Below are 16,567 nucleotides of genomic sequence, written 5' to 3'. Positions count from 1 at the left end.
CAGTTAAAACTACTCTTATTTTCCTGGTTATTTTCTGCTGCCCCCCCCCCAGAATACAGGCATTTGCCAAGCATGGGCATTGCCATTCTGCACATAGATGTGTGTGTATATCATATTAATATATAATATTCTTATACACATACACACAATTTCTTTGAGAGCCAATTAGTAGCAGACAGTAAAGGGCGAGCAGACACTACATTTCTTCTAGAACCACCTTAAAATAACTTTAATTAACCGCTTCAGGACCCTTTTACGGCACCATTATTTCTAGATAAGTTTGTTTGACCATGGCCCGGTGGACCTTTTCTTTTGGCAGCTCCAAACCGTTATCTTAAACATACTACTTATGCCCGGTTTTCCCACCGTGCGCAGATGTGGGCGCAAGTGACCTGTCTCGTATTTATGTATTGCCCTTGTAAGAAAAAGCCCGGAAACGTTATCGCAGATTTAGTAAAGCGGCTACACGTTAGTTTTTCACGTTTTATTGACGTATAAAGGGGTACGCCGCGTGACCCGTTACAGAACAGACACACGGTTTCACATGAAATTCCCGACGTGGAGGCTTTATTCAAGCTTGGAGGATCCTTCCGTATTATCCAGAACAGTTCATTTCTGACCGGAAAGCGGAGTCGCTTATATTTTGCCTGCGAATGTACCATTCTCTCTCTGCTCGTCCCACCGCTCCACCTAGGAAGACAGAAACACCCATCGCGTCAGTCTGTGACGTACTAATCATCAGCCTTGGGTTGCCGACGTGTAGTCAGGCACTAGGACCTCATCAACAGTGTCTACGGGACGACCCATTAACATTGTGCTTGGGGAAAACTTTGATATGATAGTCTTCAGTGCTGGCTTTCCTTTGGTTGCTATGGCGATGCAGCCACTTCACCATTATTGCTCTAGAATCATATACTTTCATATAATTCGGTCCTCAGAAACGCTCAACAGAAAACGCTGTGTTTGCAAAGCACTAAGTGCCCCCCAAACGGAGCAAATTCCTTAAGATTTTAAAGCAACCTGCCGAGGACGCACGCCTCCCCTAACTTGTGTCATAACTCCTATTATTCTCAGCCAAGCAGGATATACATAAAGTCTTCTGATGTAAGGCTGACGATCTCTTACCCACGAGTTCAGGCACATGGTCTTATACACCTTGGAGTACCACTCGCAGGGGTAAGGGTCTCTCCCTTTGCTGGTCAAGGATTTCTGGCAGCGATGGTAATCTGAAAAGGAAAGAAACCGCGTCATAAACAGACTATTTCATCAAGCAAAGGCTGGCACGGCAGAGCAGAGGGTAACGGGGTCTCACCCAGGTAATTCTGGTAGCAGTGTTTGGTCTGGTTCTGGTTCGGGAACCGCGCATCGAAAGGAGCGGTCTTGTAGTTCTCGATTTTTGCGCGGATATCGTCGGCCATTTTTCCTGCAACGTAAAAATAAAAGCATGAGGGTCAGATAAGAGATGAAAACACGCAGAGAGAACGACCCATCGCGCTTATACTGTGTCTGATTACGGATAAGGAAGCATTACAATATATCTGGGAAGCTGCTTATTAAACACCAGCTCATAGGCGTATTAAAGGACTGGATACCCTTAGTGCCCTTCTGGGGGCAAAAGGGGCATAACCACCTCAAGGATGCCCTTGATTAAGCCTTCATACCCTTCTTCCACATCCTTATCCGATAATGTTGGTGGAGGAAGAACTGATTAAAGAATTATAAAGATTTTATAGAGAATAACAAGGGGGCAATTAACCACAAGATACCCCCAGGTGGATACAAATATATTTCCTGCAGGAGGAGAAAAGCACTGGCTGGGGTTACTGCAGGGTTGATGTGGGGGCTCAGAAAGTAAGAAGGGCAACTAGGTGAGTAATTACACTGGAAATAGCCAATGTGCCGCACGGGGCAATTACCCCAGGGGCTTGGGGGCTATTGCCAGGCACCCTGTGCATAAAGAATAAATATCCGGCGGGTGATATACTATAGGAAACAGTGCAGATCTATTTAGGCCCCCTCGAGCTGTCAGACTGCCTGGCATGGACGGATGGAGACCCCCTCGTAGCCTGGCATACCGGCCCCATAGCCCGAGGGGCCCCCAGGAGCCCCCGTATTACGGAGAAGTAGATGCTGCGCATTTAACTGCAGAGCCCGGTATTCTCGTACGCGTCCACCCCTGAGCCCTGTCCCCCTTCCCAGATTCCCGGTGCCCAGGGCCGGTAACGGCCTCTCACCTCGATCTCAACGTCCGCAGATCTTCAATGTCACTGTACTGAGAGAGCGGAACTGCGGCTGCTCGGGAGGAAGTGCGTCACGCAGAGCACGGCGAAGAAGGGCACGTACTAGAAACGGGCTGCGTGGTGACGTAGGGACTCGCGCGTGCTGTAAGGAACCCGCTACAGCGCGTCAGGTTTTATACAGCAACGCAAGGGTTAAAGAGCAATGCCGGGCTCCTATTGGATGGCCATGGCGCGCCTAACTATTGGCTGGATCAAAGGGCGCAACCTTGGAGCTGCCGCCATTTTATAGGTGTCACATAACCTCCCCGACTGGCAGCACAACTGGGGTCATACTTATTACCATTATACTGTGCAGCTAAATACACCCCATCCTACTGAAGCATACCTCCCAAGTGTACCTGTTTAGTTTGACCATTCCTTTTTTGGGTATCCTCCCCGATACCCCTCTTTTCTAGGGGCTCGGAATGTTTGCCCATCATTAGGGTATCACACCCCCTAAAACAAAAGTGCCCTTGCTGGTCGTTCAAAACATCGGGGTGGTTAACTAAAAAGCAAGGGTTTAAATACAGGGCTTCACCAGGACCCCGACACGTGTGATGTCATAGGCAGGTTGGCCCCGGTTACGCAGGCGCTGTTATGGCGGCATGATGCGCAATTCTCACACCCCGTCCCATCTACACCCCTGAGAATTTTCCAGGTCAGGCTAACCAGAGCGCTTGTACGGTCATTATAGTGGGCCGGGAGCAGGAAAGGTGGGTGTGGCCAAATGCTGCTTCCCCGCTGTCACGCCAACTTGTAGTACGTACATGGACTTGCTACCCGGTAGAGCTGGTATGGCCAATTTCAGTATGAGAGGGGTTAATTCAATTGTATAGGCATGTGGTGCCAAAAGATCTTTTAAGATAAATTTGTCTTTTGAAGCTCGGACTACAAAAAGGGCCCTCTGCAAGGTGTGAAATCTTACAGTGGAGATGCCTCTACCTCTACTTGCTCAGTGATCCACCATATGCTTGGATCCCCTCATAGATACTGGATTCTTTGATATGCTAAGCGACCACTAACAGTCAGGAAAACCATTTCATATCCAGGTCATATCCAACACATACAATAATAACTCATAGATTCCTAATCATACCTCCTTCTGTGCATCTAGAACGCACCCTACAAAAACAATACAAATATGGCGGCGCAACTTAAACTGGAAGGAATTGTGAAGACTGTGGTATTCAGTCATAAGTAGCAAGTGTGACATATCTATGACTTCATAATTTACAAGAAATTCATAAATGCATGAATTATTGCTGTGGCGACACAGGAGGGAGAATAAGATGAAAATTAGTTATTTTGACTGATATGGGTTCCTATAGGTACCCCTTCCCTCCGCTTATACCACTTCTGGGCCAGCTTGGAAAAAGTATAAATTTAATGAGAGGAAATTGGTCAGGGTGCTTACTAGGGGCCAAGATCTAATTTTGAGTAAGTCGCCATCTTTCCTTGCATGGGTTTTTAGTCTAATTCGCTTGGGGGACCAAGGCACCCCATTTATAAATTGTCTTGGTGGTGGCAGCGTTATTTTGATATTAGTTATATCATTATAGTTATTTGCGGGTGGTATTAAGGGTAGATATTTGTATCACTATTTCTGGTCTAGGGCAGACAGATAGTGAATTTTAACCCTTTTACCACCAGAACCAAGTAACGCGCACGCTTGGAGTAGGGTGCGTTCATGACACCCGACCCAGAAAAAGTAGAACGTGACCCGGAAGCAGGACTTCACCCAGAGAAGCCGGGTCAAACCCGGAGGTTTTTATGGCTCATTTGGGCACAAAGCGTATGAGACACACGGGCTGCTGCAGCTAGCATTTAAGTCAACTTGTCAGGATTAGGTTTTACCACGGGACTCGGAGCGGCTACCTACCATAGCCAGCCCGCACTACGAAAAATATGGCAGCGGCGGCCGTTACAATATAATGGATATTCACAAAAATATGAATCTCTTCTAGAGATACCTGAGATGTGTCTGTTATGGGGGTTGTACATCGCTGCGGACTGGGACGGTGCTATATAAACCAATAATAATAACGTTGCTGGAGCCGTAGATATGGATCATTGAAATCCCAATAAAGTGAGATTGGAAGCAAAAATAACTCCAAGGACTTGGAAAATACTGCGGAGAAACAGACACGAATATTCCGAGGGGTCTGGCGGCTGGAGGGGCTTCTCGAGGTCAGAAGAGCAGCGAGAAAACGAAGGAAAAAAAGTGCATGTCGTGGCCGAGAAAAGATAAAAACTTGAGCACAGAAGTTTGGAAAAAGGTGATTTTTATTGAAAAAACATTTTTGGTTCACTTACAGCTATAATAAAACTTAGCAGAGGATCTGATAAACTTCACACTATACACTCACTCTAACACCATACACATACACACACACTCTCAGGAGCCACCAGCACAAGGCATACCCTCACACTCAAACACCATACACTGACACACTAACACCACACACCTGTACCAAATGCTCGTATACACACACTCTTACGCCATACAGTAACTCACACACTAACACCATACACTCACATACATGCGCACTCTCTAACACCATACACTTATACACACACTCCCAGGGGACACCAGCACTAACACCATATACCATTACCATATGCTCATATGCACACACTTTATCAAAAAGGTGGCTGAAGCAGTAGAAAAAACCTACCATCCTAGGTGGGAACTCTCTGGGGATGACCGGGAGTCTCCAGGTGAAATGCTGCATGCCAGGGTTTCCAAGTCAGTTTCTTGCTTCTCCAGCCAGGGGTGTGGCTAAGCCCGCTATCCACCTTCATTACGCCTAATCCCTCCCACTGATGGCTGTCTAGCCCTACCCCTTCACAAAACCACTCCCCTCAAAGAAGGAGACCCCTGAGTAGCCTAGTTACCTTCGTATGCCAGTTAGCTGGGTTACATAGTGAGGAATAACAGATACTTTGTAACATGATGATAACTAAACACATACTCAGCATGCGCAACAGCCTTTTCATATAAGAAACGCTTCGGGGGTCCGCGGGGGAAATATATTTCCCATCTCCTCTCTTTTTGTCCCAGGATCGGTGAAATCCAGACTCCCAGATATTTTAAAGGAACCCTAGGAGCCAACGTGCCGAACTCCCCTTTACTTCCCTGTCTTCCTATTTTGTAGGCTGTAGCCCCTGAAGTCATCGCAGGAGAATTGCAGCCTCCACTAGAGGGCGCCAAAGGCACCCTCTGAAAAGTGGGGTTAGCCGAGGTAAAACCCTAGAAGAGGAAGGGGGAGCCCCCTGCGTGTCCTCCTGTGACAGACAGAGCATTTTCTCACTGTGTGCCCCAAATTCTATTCTATTAGAACAATTGTGGGATACAGACCTTTTTTTAATGTTTTGATGTTATTGCAGGCTGGAAGTCTATCAGTACAAAGTGTGTGTTTGTCTGTAATACTCCCCCCTGGATGTCTGTTCCAGGTATCTACTACTCTTTCTCTAAAGTAGGCTTTCAGGAATTTGTGAGTCACCCGTGTTCCGAGCCCATGCTAATCTTCCCCGTATTGTTCCAATTTTAGAACGTGTGCTGCTGAAGCGGAGCCTCCAACGCTCTGTCCAGCTGTCCCAGCCAATGACCCTATTTAAGGAATGGTACTTAGCTCCAAATGCACATGACTGGTTGCGGGTGGATTGGGGTGGCCGTGAGTCATGTACGGCATGTTGACTGCTGGCCCTACCAGCGAGGGCAACATTGGAATAAACAGCATACATCGGATAGGGACCCTTAAATGATCTTTGAAATTATTTTTGTTGCTTAATGCCTTAGAAACATAAAACTCTGCGCAATGTGACGCTGCCTGCGATCCCAGCACTCACCAGCAGAGGGCAGCAAAGGCCTTTAATAGCTAAACGGCTCTTTATTAACCCAGCAAAATGGGGTTTATTCACTAAATGGGGAGCTGGCAGGGGAGATGTGGTTTCAACTCTTTCACTTGACTATTCATGATGAAAGACACTGGAAAATGTATACTCCAATGAGTGAGGAGAAATCTCCCCGATTTAACTATACATCATGCAGGACCTGTTCGTGTCTGTAAATCTATAGTAAGTTAATGAGCTGAAGGAACTTTCCCATCAACTCTCCATTTAGTGAATAGGCCACAAAGTATCAGTTCCATATAAGACTAGCAACAGAGGATGAGTGTATTCCGTGGTCTTTTTTCTCAATGGCATTCGCTCATACGCAGACACTCTAACCCCATAAGTGTGTAATAGAGTCTCGATTTATGACACTTGGCACCATTGGAATCGATGGGTGGGTCAAGTGCTCAAAAATGGTCCCCATGGACCGCCACTAAGTGGTCTGGACAGTGGTTTAAATATTAAAATGAATCATCCCGCTATAAATGTGCATACCGCGCAGTGCTCTTCGTGCAACTCACGGGTTTCACGATTTAATCACAGGTCTACGACTAAGTGAAACCTTCCCTGTTATCATGTGACGTAAGGGGAAAGCAATGATAAGCTGAAGGGCTTTGTTGCCATAGAAGCAGTAAAGGCTTCTTCAAACTTTTCCTGATTCCGGTTTTGTGCCTGCTTGACGTCCCACGGGGTCGGCATATTTTACAATGAAATCTTTAAATAGAATTCCGCTAATAGGTGTTTGTCGAAGGATAAAAACCCGCGATTACTCGGAAGCTCCTTTGGAACGCTGGCTTGGTCTGGACAGACGTGTATCTCGGGAGTTTCAGTTAAAAATAAAATGTCAAGGAGTGGGCGTTCCTCCCGTCTCACGTTATGAGCTGCGGACTGAGTACTAACAGCTGCCCCAAACATTCTTCTGGAGAACGGACTCCGGCATCGAGAGTCTACAATAAATCTATAAATAGCAGCTGGAAGGGTCTGTCTCCGTGCGTCAGCGTTCCGAATTAGAACACAGAGGAGCCAATATGTGCCGATGCCGGTTGCATCACCTAACGGGGCACTTGGTACAGCCCCCTCAATGTCAGATAACAATAAGGGTTGTGATGGTCCATCCATAAGGTAGGTTGTCCGCCTCGGGCGTTCTAAGGGTGCATAACGTTAAGCGCCAGGGGAGGGCGAGGACAGAATGAGGTTGATCATTGTCCAAGCCAAGCCATCATCTACCAGCCGCACCGGTTATATGAGGACAGGAAAGGTTCCTCCAACTGTCCGTCTTCTATAAAACTTTCACACCAAGCGGTGGGCGAGGGACGTTCCTGGATTTGGCAGCACCAGGTGGATCATGACTACGCTTTGTATGTACTGAGGAGGACTTAGGGTCACATATGATACTCCACGGCCATCTACTCACCTCACTAACCCTTCTACGCATTCGTTGAGCCTCAGACATCAAGAACTCAGCAAAATTCACTTGACCTGAAGCCCAGAAATCCATCGTTTTCATATTAAAATTACATTTACTTCTAGAAAATACATAGTTTAGATTTTGGGTGGGGGGGGTGTGCTCGCCTTTTGGTCACCACCTTCTCTTTATGACTTAAATGGTTCCCTTCTTCGGAGGAGGAACAAGAAGATTCGGTCCTACCTCAGCCCTAGGGGGGAGAAGGGGCTGCATGGCCCATAGGTGGGATTAAAGTTTGGAACATTGAGCTTCAAAATAATTAACAAAAATTCTGTTCCTCGTTGGCTTTTTGTTTTTGGAGGTATCTTCAGAGTCTCTGGGGCTCATGCTTTGGTCTGAGTTCCTCCGTTTGTCTTTCACGCTTCCCTTGTGTGGTCTATAAAGAGGTGGGACATCTGCGTTAAAGCAATAAAACCTGAAACGTTCTAATAGTAACCATCGAGGAGCCTTCATATCTTCTCGAAACTTTCACCGAACCTTCTTAATCAGTTGTCTGTCTCGTCTTATATTCAGGAGCCATATGCCGATCCCATGGATGTTTAATACCCTCACTGTATTACCCTCTACCACTTCTGCTGGGAGGCTGTTCCACTTATCTACCACCCTCTCAGTAAAGTAAAACTTCCCTCCATTCCATCTCAGCCTCTGACCCTCTAGTGTTAGATCCTGGCCTCTTGTTGGGACATTTCTCCTCCTTTGTTACAGATGTGACCAGTTGTTCACTTATTCTCCTGTACCACTCTTATAACTACATGTATGTTGCTCTATGGCTGAAAGGGCCATTATCTGCCTTAAAGGACCCGAGAAATCACTTTATGGCTGCTGGGCTGTAATTAATAACTGATAACAGTGCTCAGCCCTGCTTTTCTCAGTGATGCTGCTTGCGGTGCGACAGCAGAAAACCTTCTCCAGAGATGATGGGCGTGGTTTCTCCTACAGTTTAGTGGGGCGGGGACGGAAGGGGGCGCTGACCAATGACGCAGGGCCGAGTCCCCGAGCAGAGGCGGGCACGCGCTGGCGGCTCAGCGGGGCTCTGCGCCTGCGCACTCACGTGATTTCTCTTCAGCGGCTGTTGCGTCGGTTTGTTTTCGCAGCCATTTTGTGTTGCATTACTGGGAAAAAAAAATCAGTGCCGGAGCCGTGGTGCGCGGCAGAGGAGCCGAGCTGGCATAGCACCGAACCCGCTGGCGCTGACAGCTGCCCTGGGCTGCCTTCCCCGGCCTGGCCGCAAGGTACGGGAACCCGGCAGAGCTGCCGGGAAGGGAAGCCTGTGTGCCGCCGGTTGGGGTCTGCACGACCTCGGCCTCCACTGCAGATCTTTGCATGATGTGTGTCCGCCCGAGGAGAAGTAGCCGCTGCGCCTAAGGTAAGGAGCGGGGCGAGGTGGCGGGGGGATGCCGGGGAGGGTGTGTGGTGCAGCGGCCGCGCTGTCAGGAGAGGCCGGGGATCCGGGCGCGGCCTGCGGGAGGATGCGGAGCTGCAGGAGGCTTCCTCTCTCCTTCCCGTCCTTCTCGCTGGAATGGACGCGGGTAGCATTGGCCTGACAGAGGCAGTGGATATCGGGACATGCCGGGTGAGGTGTGGATGGATGCTGAAGGAGTGAAAACCTTCTGATCCGCCATAAATAAGAGATAATGTATGAATATGTGTTTCTCCCAGCCCTGCCTGTGTGCGGAGCCCTGCGCAGACCCCGGGGACAGGGCACCCCATGTACGGGTTAATGTCACCTCTGTGCCTGCACGTGATGGACGCTGTCAGGGCAGATAATGTGCGGAGTGACACCAGGGGGGTAACTGCGGATCCACATGCCTCTCGCTCCTCTGATGCCCCCGTATGTGAAGCCCAACTGCCCTGCTTGGGGTGATTGTGTCACAGGGGTATTCGTCCGGCCCCTGGGCTGAGGAGGCGCTCTGGATGGGGGTAACGGTGCAGAACGAGCTGCAGCTTCCTAAATAGATTGTTTCCTACGGTGCTTCAGGTTGTCAAGGTGTATCCGAGCGGCCGGGCCCCCTGTACCCAATGTGTGGGGGGCGTCAGTCATGGTTTTGTCAGACACTTTGAATGTAGGGACTGCTAGATGTGCTGCGGGAGTTGTTGGGGCTTTGTGACAAGAAAAAGAGAATAATAGTAAAGATGAGGTTTGTTTGGTTTGTGCGCGTCTGTTTTCATTCATTAAACTTGGGAGCTGTCCGCATGTTCAGGGTGCTGGGGGACGGCCCCCCCCTGGGTGTGCAGAGCCTGCGCTGTTTAAAAAGCTTTTGCAGTATTTTTAATTTTAATTAAAATAAAAACTTTATTAACAAATAAACGGTCACCCGTGTGCGACGCTCTGCTTTGCCGTTTGACATGCTCTGTGTTTTCCGGCATGTTTTCTGTCACTGAAATTCCTGCTGAGGTGTGTTTATAAATCAAGGTGCAAATTCTGAGCGGTGATATCGCCACGGCAACCGGTGGCACGTTCCCGCAGATTGGACCATTCCGTACCGTTTCGGTGAAGGAAAATTACTAAGAGTTTCCGCGCTCCCTTCACGGGACGCTCCTCGCTGACTCTCACGCTCCGGAGATGTCTCTTTGGCTGTATGATCTTATTATTATTAATTTATTATTATACAGCGGGGGCTGTATACATTATTATTTATTATTCTTTTTTATTATTATACAGCGGGGGGGGGGGGTTGGATACATGTCTCCTTTAGTGAGTTCCATCTCCTAGGATCGCTTCTGAGCTGAGCACTCGGTGAGGTGAGGGCAGGTTACTGGGAGTTGTAGGGGGGGGGGTATTTAACTTGGAATGGAATGGGGTAGAAAGTTCTGGTGCTTGGGAATCGTCCGGCATGTTTCCGGTGGCTCCCTCGGGGACGAAGGCCGGCCGCCCATGTGTTGAGGTAACCTCGTGTCGTGTCATGCTGGGGGGGGGTGATTTGGAGCGTCAGCGTTTATACTTTGTTTATATGGAATACAGTCCTTGTCGGACTCCCGAGTGGTGACGGGGGTGGAATTGGGATGTTAAAGGACGCTCTGGATCTGGGAATTGGTTCCAGGCTTTTGGTTGAACGCAGAGTCCCGGCTTTGCGAGGCGGATGGGCCTCGTTTCTCGGCTGCTGGCCGACATGTAGCGAGCGGTTTGTAGGACGCGACCGGAGAGTGGATGCGGCCGCCGTTACTTTGTAACTTTTAGTTTTTTTTTTTCTGTGAATGATCAAAACAAATGAATCCGGGTTCTTGTTTTTATAAACTATGTAAAGTGCGGGAATTGAAGGGCGATCAGGCAGGCCGGGTACCGGGGACTCCATCAAACTTCCGTAACAGACCTCTTACCCTGAAAGGCCCAGCGTCGCCCCGGACCATCTGGTGTGCCGGTACTCAACAAACGTCTGGTTAGTCACGGCTCCCGGCGCACCAGCTTTCTGCCCCCTCTGCCCAGCTTTCTGCCCCCTCTGCCCAGCTTTCTGCCCCCTCTGCCCAGCTTTCTGCCCCCTCTGCCCAGCTTTCTGCCCCCTCTGCCCAGCTTTCTGCCCCCTCTGCCCAGCTTTCTGCCCAGTCTTGTACTCTCCGTGTAGTAAGTAGGTCAGCGGTTCCATCAGATCGCTTTCTCCAACATGTTCTTCTTGCTCCTCACACTGATCTCATGATCAAGACACCCAAAATATGTTTCATTCAGCAGAGGAGTCCTTATCTACAGACCGCTATGGCAAGTGGAGGGGCTTTGAAGCATAGGTTTGTTTGTTTTTTTTGTTATTTTTATTTATTTTATTGTGGTCTGATAATTTTAAGGATGACCCTTCTGTTACGGGTCTAAAGAAAGCCGTTTGGGGGTCTGTTCTTTCATGATTTTTTAAAAAATTAATTATTATTATTGTCGGCGGATGCTGGCGTGGCACTGACGGCTTAAGTGATTGGTTCTTGTATTTTTGACGCACCTGGCTGCAGTAAAGTGAGTTTAATGGTTATTAATACAGGGCCCGGGGCCTGTTCGGAGATGTTATCTCTGTAGAGGAACCGCAAATGATCTCTGCTGTTGTCCTCGGTTTTGGGAGTTTCCAGCAAACATGGAGACATGTCCTGGGGGGGTTTGTTCTGCGGGGATCATGCTGCTGACTTCAGGTGAAGCTGCAGCTCCCACAAGACCATCAACCAAAACCGGAAGGGATCTGGTTATGGCGAGATCTTCGTGGCCAGCGTCTTCACCGCCATCAGTGCTCACCCTGCATGCGTATTATTGAATGATGCGTTAATATACCGCCCCTCGCTTGCTTTCCCTGTAAAGTTTACTGCTGTCGCTGAGATGGATCACTGTAACCGTGTTGGGTTTTTTACGCATCGGTAGTTAGAGTTGGTCTTGGTGGACGTGTTTTGAAACGGGCAGAAAGTTGCAGGTATAAGTGCGCCGATTACTTTCTGTCCGGTTTCATTAAAGTCTCGAGGAGAGGAGCTCCCCGGTAATCCCAGTAAAAGCGCGGAGTCGGCAGGAACGGACCTGGCCCCCTCTTACAGCACCCACCTCGGGAGGTCGGGTCGTTAATAAAAAGAGAAGCGGGATGGGCTTCGCTAACTAATGATCTGGCCCTTTAACTCCTAGGGTAGTGCGGCTCGATGCAGTGCTGCACACCGGGGGTTAACCTGATCTGGTTGCAGCAGATCTTGCAGCGAGCTGCAGTGCACACGCTCAGAAGCAGAGGACGTCTGATGCGAACGCGCTTTGAACATGTGTGTTTCGGATGGCAGAGCGCTGGCGGAGCGTTTTGGCCGCCTGCTTGCGGGGTGCATGTGATCGGCGTGGATATTGGTTACAGATCGGGGTTGGTAACTGCACTGCGTTATTTATATCTGCATGTTCCTGGAAGGAGCATTGGCTTTGAAAAGAGGGGTATTTTTGGAGCGCCTCTACTGCTCCGGCTTCTCTCTTTGTTTGGGCATAATCATTCACTGCATCATATATAACCTAGCAACATGCATCACCGCTGAGGGGCTCCTGCGATTGGCTGGAAGTAGCATTTGTGCTAGCCAATAGGGAGCCTGTTGCCATAGCAGAGTAAATGTTAGAGGTTAGTCTGCAGAGGCATGCACGGGAACATTTCTGCCCTTCTGCTCGGTGCTGGGGGAATCTGTGGTTCTTACAAAAGGCTGATTGATAACACTTAAAGCAGCAGGGAGAAGAATGTAATAAGTGTGATGTGGCATACAGTGATAAGGAGTATCATCGTAGGAACCCCCCCCCCCCCGCGTAATCTAATTATAGACCAGAGCCCTGTATCTTCATGAGTGCTACCCTGCTGCATGCGCACACAGCGCCCGTGTCTTTCCTGATGCCCCCGTTAACGGCTATGATTGGGGGGCATTAGACATAAACGCAGGGGGCTGGGCCATAGGGAGAAGTTAAATGCTAAATGTGGAGCAGTCAGCAACAACAATCTGTTGGTTTCCATGGTGACTGCTCCACATTCAGAACTTTGCCCCTGAAATCCTATTAACTCCTTCAAGTGCTATATGGCCTCCAGCATTTCCTAGTAACGTATCAGACTTTTATAGAGGGTCCGGTGACATTTAGTTAATTGCGGCTTCTTATAATACTTGCAGTTCCGTGTAAGGGCATCTATGCTTTAATTACCACTAAGAAAGGGCCTCCGCTCATTATCCTCCTTTAGTGGGTAATATCGATCCTGGGATTAGAGGGCTGTTCCAGAGTTGTTGTTTTTTTTTTTTTTTTTTTTTTTTTAAACATTTTTCTTTTTATGCACTCGGGGTATTTAGCGACATTAGGCTGACATTCCCTGATCACGCTTTGGGTGTTTCCTAAAGTCACGGAGACAGCCAAAGCCTTGTGTAGTGAAAATCCAAGCTTTATTGAAATCGCAAAATAACGCCCCCCCCCCCCCCCCGGAAATTTGAGTGCTTATGGGGGGGGGGTATTGGTGACGGGTCCCCCTCACTTTTCAGTAGGCCTGGGCTCTGCTCCTTAACCCCGGTGTTGAGCCGGCAGCAGGCTTTCGGTGTGACTACCTGTGTGCCGCTCCATTGTTTCAATGATGTGCTTCGTCCTAGAGTCACAAAGCAGGAGACCTGCCAAAATAAATCAATTTGTCAATCAATACTCCTTATACTCACTCCCAGCCTCCCGATGATCCCGAGTGATGCTGCATGGGGCCCGGGGGATTTCCTGAAATGAAGAAGAAACCGGATCTCGGGAGGGCCCCCGATAAAAGTATTTATTATTTCTATGTGACGCCTCGTTTCGTGTTTCCGAGTGCAGCGAAAAGTACGTTTCTGCCGTTCTTGTTACTTTTGTCACGTTGTGGGTGTGGAAGGGAGCTACGCACAAATACTTTTCTCAATCTTCCCGCTTTTTTACTTTATTTGATGTTGATTTTACGTATTTTTAGGTCCAGGATAATGCGGCCTTTCGCCAAAATGTCACCGGCTTTGAATAGACATATAAATAATCGGATTGAGGGAAAGGAGCTCGGGGGTCATGTCTCGATGGGCTTAAGGGAAGCTCGTATAAACAGAAGCAGCGTAAGGCATGTTGCGGTCTCTCGCGATATTGATTATATGATCACAAGGGCAATGATCTAGTTTATGCCCCAGTCTGAGGGCTTTTGGAGACTCACTGAGTTTGGTATGTTTCTGCACAAGTGCTTCATAAGCGCTACTGCGATAAGCTTAAAAACTTGTGTTGTCACTATAGCAGCCAGTGCACTGGCGCAATCTCCATGAATATTATGTTGGTTGCTATGGTGATACGGCCATGCTTCAAACTTTGAACAAGAATCGTTTTATGCGTGACCGCACATAACGGGATACCGGAGTGGTGGAGAGTTTAACCTACATCATCTGCCAATAAGTTTCAGGGAAAGATACTGGGGCGAGTGAGTGACCCCCAGCGCCATGCCTATAGAGCACATAGCATCACCCTGTCCTAAAGCCACCCATGCCCTACATTCATCACCCTTCAGGGGGGAACTTTGCCAACCCTGCCACACCTTGCATGGCCGTCAGCAGCTGTTATGGGCACCGAAGGTGAACCTGCCGTTCTGTAGAAAGCTGCCATCATTCGCTAGGATTTTATGTTCCGTGTCGCAGGCCGCGCTCTCTTTACCACCCCATGGGTTGCATGTCAGACCCTTTAGGTAGATGGCACTAGTGGGGTTAGACTGGGTGCCCGTGGCCCTGTTCACTACCCACATTTCACTTACCCCGCTTTCTTGAGGTTATTTGTGTTTTGTTTTTCTTTTAGCTGTGCAGCTTTAGCTGTCAGTTGGGGGGGGGGGGGGTAGAAGAGACAAGAGGGTGTCAGAGCCTTTAAGAAGGTGACAGGGGATATGGCAGCTGCCATTAAAACTACACTGACAGGACTGAGCCGGGGCCGCAGTGCCATTGGCCGGCTTTGCCGTGTGGCCCCTGCTGGGGAAGGCGCTGCTTGTTGTGCCCGAGCCCCAGCCCGCTCCCGCCTCGCTCGCTGCTGCTTTATCAGCTGGTCCCTTTTTTTCTGCCTTCAGAGAGCACGGAGTCCCTGCCAAAACAGCCAATCAGAGCTTCGCCTACCACTCACCAGCCAATGAGAAGCGCACCCCTTTCGTTCCCGCTGTGCGAGCCAGCCAATCAGCGCAGTGTTGCTAAGGCGTTGGTGCAGCTTGGGGCAGTGCTGGCGCTTCCCTCCCCCACACTCCTTCCCGCCCGCAGTTGGACACGTCCGCTGAGTGCCTCAGAGACGGGCGGGTGACTCAGCAGAATCAAACATGTCTCTGTCAGTTAGAACAAAACCCTCCTCCTCCTCACCGCCCACACAGCCCGGCTCGGTTAGCAGAACGGCGAAGGAAGCTTCAGGCTGGCCAGGGTCTCAAACATACTGTTAGTATGGAAGCCGCCCTAGCCGCTGACAGGACGGGGCACCATTAAAAGGGGCGTCCCGTGCTAAATGAGGGCATTGAGAATGGCCATCTTGTGCCTCACAAACACCACGGGAGCCGTCTATGTGTACAAGCTCACCGATAGATAAAGCTGTAAGTGTCTACCATGTTTCAGCAGTGACAGGGGCTGAGGAGAGAGGAGAAAAACACCAACAATCCGTCATAGGGTGGTGGGGTTTTTTTCCCCGCCCGTTTTGAAACGGAAGCGGCGGCTGTGGCGGGAGCGCGCGCAGCGGAAGCGCGCCCCCTTCTGACAGATTGCTTACGTTACTATAAATGGTTTGGAGCTGTGGGAGGTGGCATCTCACAGGCGGCGCTGGGGGGGGAGGTAGAGGGAACGACGCTCGCGGGCCCCGCGTTTCTATAAAATAACCGGCTGCGCTGTCTCGGGGCACTTGCTGATGCGGGGGGTGGCAGTTACTGGGCGGGTCGTCGGAAGTTGCATTTTCTGTGTGTGACGTGCAGGTTGGGCCTTCCCGCCTCCCCCCTCCTTGTGGGCTGCAGTGGTACGTCCCAGGGTGTGGAGCCTCCGAGCTGGGAGAGCCCGGAGTTTGGAGCAGGGGGACTGTGCGAATAGGAGAGCGGATACCGAGGCCGACCCGGGACTGATACCCTGCTCACGGCGAGAGAACCGACAAGCGAGTTGGGTAGCCTCTGGCCCCTGAACGGCCCAGAGCCGACCGCCGCTAGAGACAAGTCCGGGATCTGCTCCGTAACTCCGGGCCTTGAGCGGCCGGCCCTGGTCTCGCACCTAGTCGCCTTCTCCCTGGCAGCCGTGTGCCTGCTCTGACACCGCTGTGACCTTCCATGACCCGCCTTCACCCTGTTCGCCCCGGGACACTGGAGGTGCGGGCCGGGCTGCGGCGCACACACTTGATTCGGTACCTGGTGTATGCGCTCCCGGCAGGTAGCATGCGGCCCCAGAGATAAGGCCGACCCGGACTCTTGCACGGACTGCAGTCGGGACAGATCGGACTGAGGATTTACCGTCTGTATAACGCGGTGCACGGGCCCCGGATTTG

The 16,567-nt window shown here is 50.0% G+C and overlaps 1 protein-coding gene and 1 pseudogene across 2 annotated transcripts; both read right to left on the bottom strand.

Annotated features, from left to right (window-relative positions):
- Window positions 1-528: 528 nt before the first annotated feature.
- LOC149275018 (cytochrome c oxidase subunit 6B1-like) lies at window positions 529-7,626 on the bottom strand. Of its 2 annotated transcripts, none has more exons than XM_089504991.1 (4): window positions 7,588-7,626; window positions 1,313-1,388; window positions 1,126-1,226; window positions 529-690 (listed from the first exon to the last, which is right to left on the bottom strand). In XM_089504991.1, the coding sequence occupies exons 1-4, from the start codon at window positions 7,624-7,626 to the stop codon at window positions 637-639; spliced, it is 270 nt and encodes an 89-aa protein (XP_089361117.1). In that variant the 3' UTR covers window positions 529-636. The 2 variants fall into 2 exon arrangements, with proteins under 2 accessions (XP_089361117.1, XP_089361116.1); XM_089504990.1 differs by lacking the exon at window positions 7,588-7,626 and adding an exon at window positions 2,235-2,282 and having other exon boundaries at window positions 1,313-1,423.
- Window positions 5,752-5,850, bottom strand: LOC149275019 (U6 spliceosomal RNA; annotated as a pseudogene).
- Window positions 7,627-16,567: the final 8,941 nt, after the last annotated feature.

The sequence above is a fragment of the Sceloporus occidentalis genome, unplaced genomic scaffold (assembly GCF_023333645.1).
Source record: "Sceloporus occidentalis isolate IW3139 unplaced genomic scaffold, rSceOcc1.0.p SCAF_302, whole genome shotgun sequence".
Classification (NCBI taxonomy): domain Eukaryota; kingdom Metazoa; phylum Chordata; class Lepidosauria; order Squamata; family Phrynosomatidae; genus Sceloporus; species Sceloporus occidentalis.
The sequence above is the reverse complement of the archived record's forward strand: the minus strand, read 5'-3'. Positions and strand labels throughout refer to the sequence as shown.

What these genes read in the sequence shown, in the direction of transcription:
- LOC149275018 (XM_089504991.1), bottom strand. Translation starts at nt 7,626, where the DNA reads ATGTCTGAGGCTCAACGAATGCGTAGAAGGGTTAGTGAG. An exon ending in TGCGTAGAAGGGTTAGTGAG is followed by an intron (nt 1,389 to 7,587) that starts GTGAGTAGATGG and finishes GCAAAAATCGAG; the next exon opens with AACTACAAGACCGCTCCTTT. An exon ending in CTGCTACCAGAATTACCTGG is followed by an intron (nt 1,227 to 1,312) that starts GTGAGACCCCGT and finishes TTTCCTTTTCAG; the next exon opens with ATTACCATCGCTGCCAGAAA.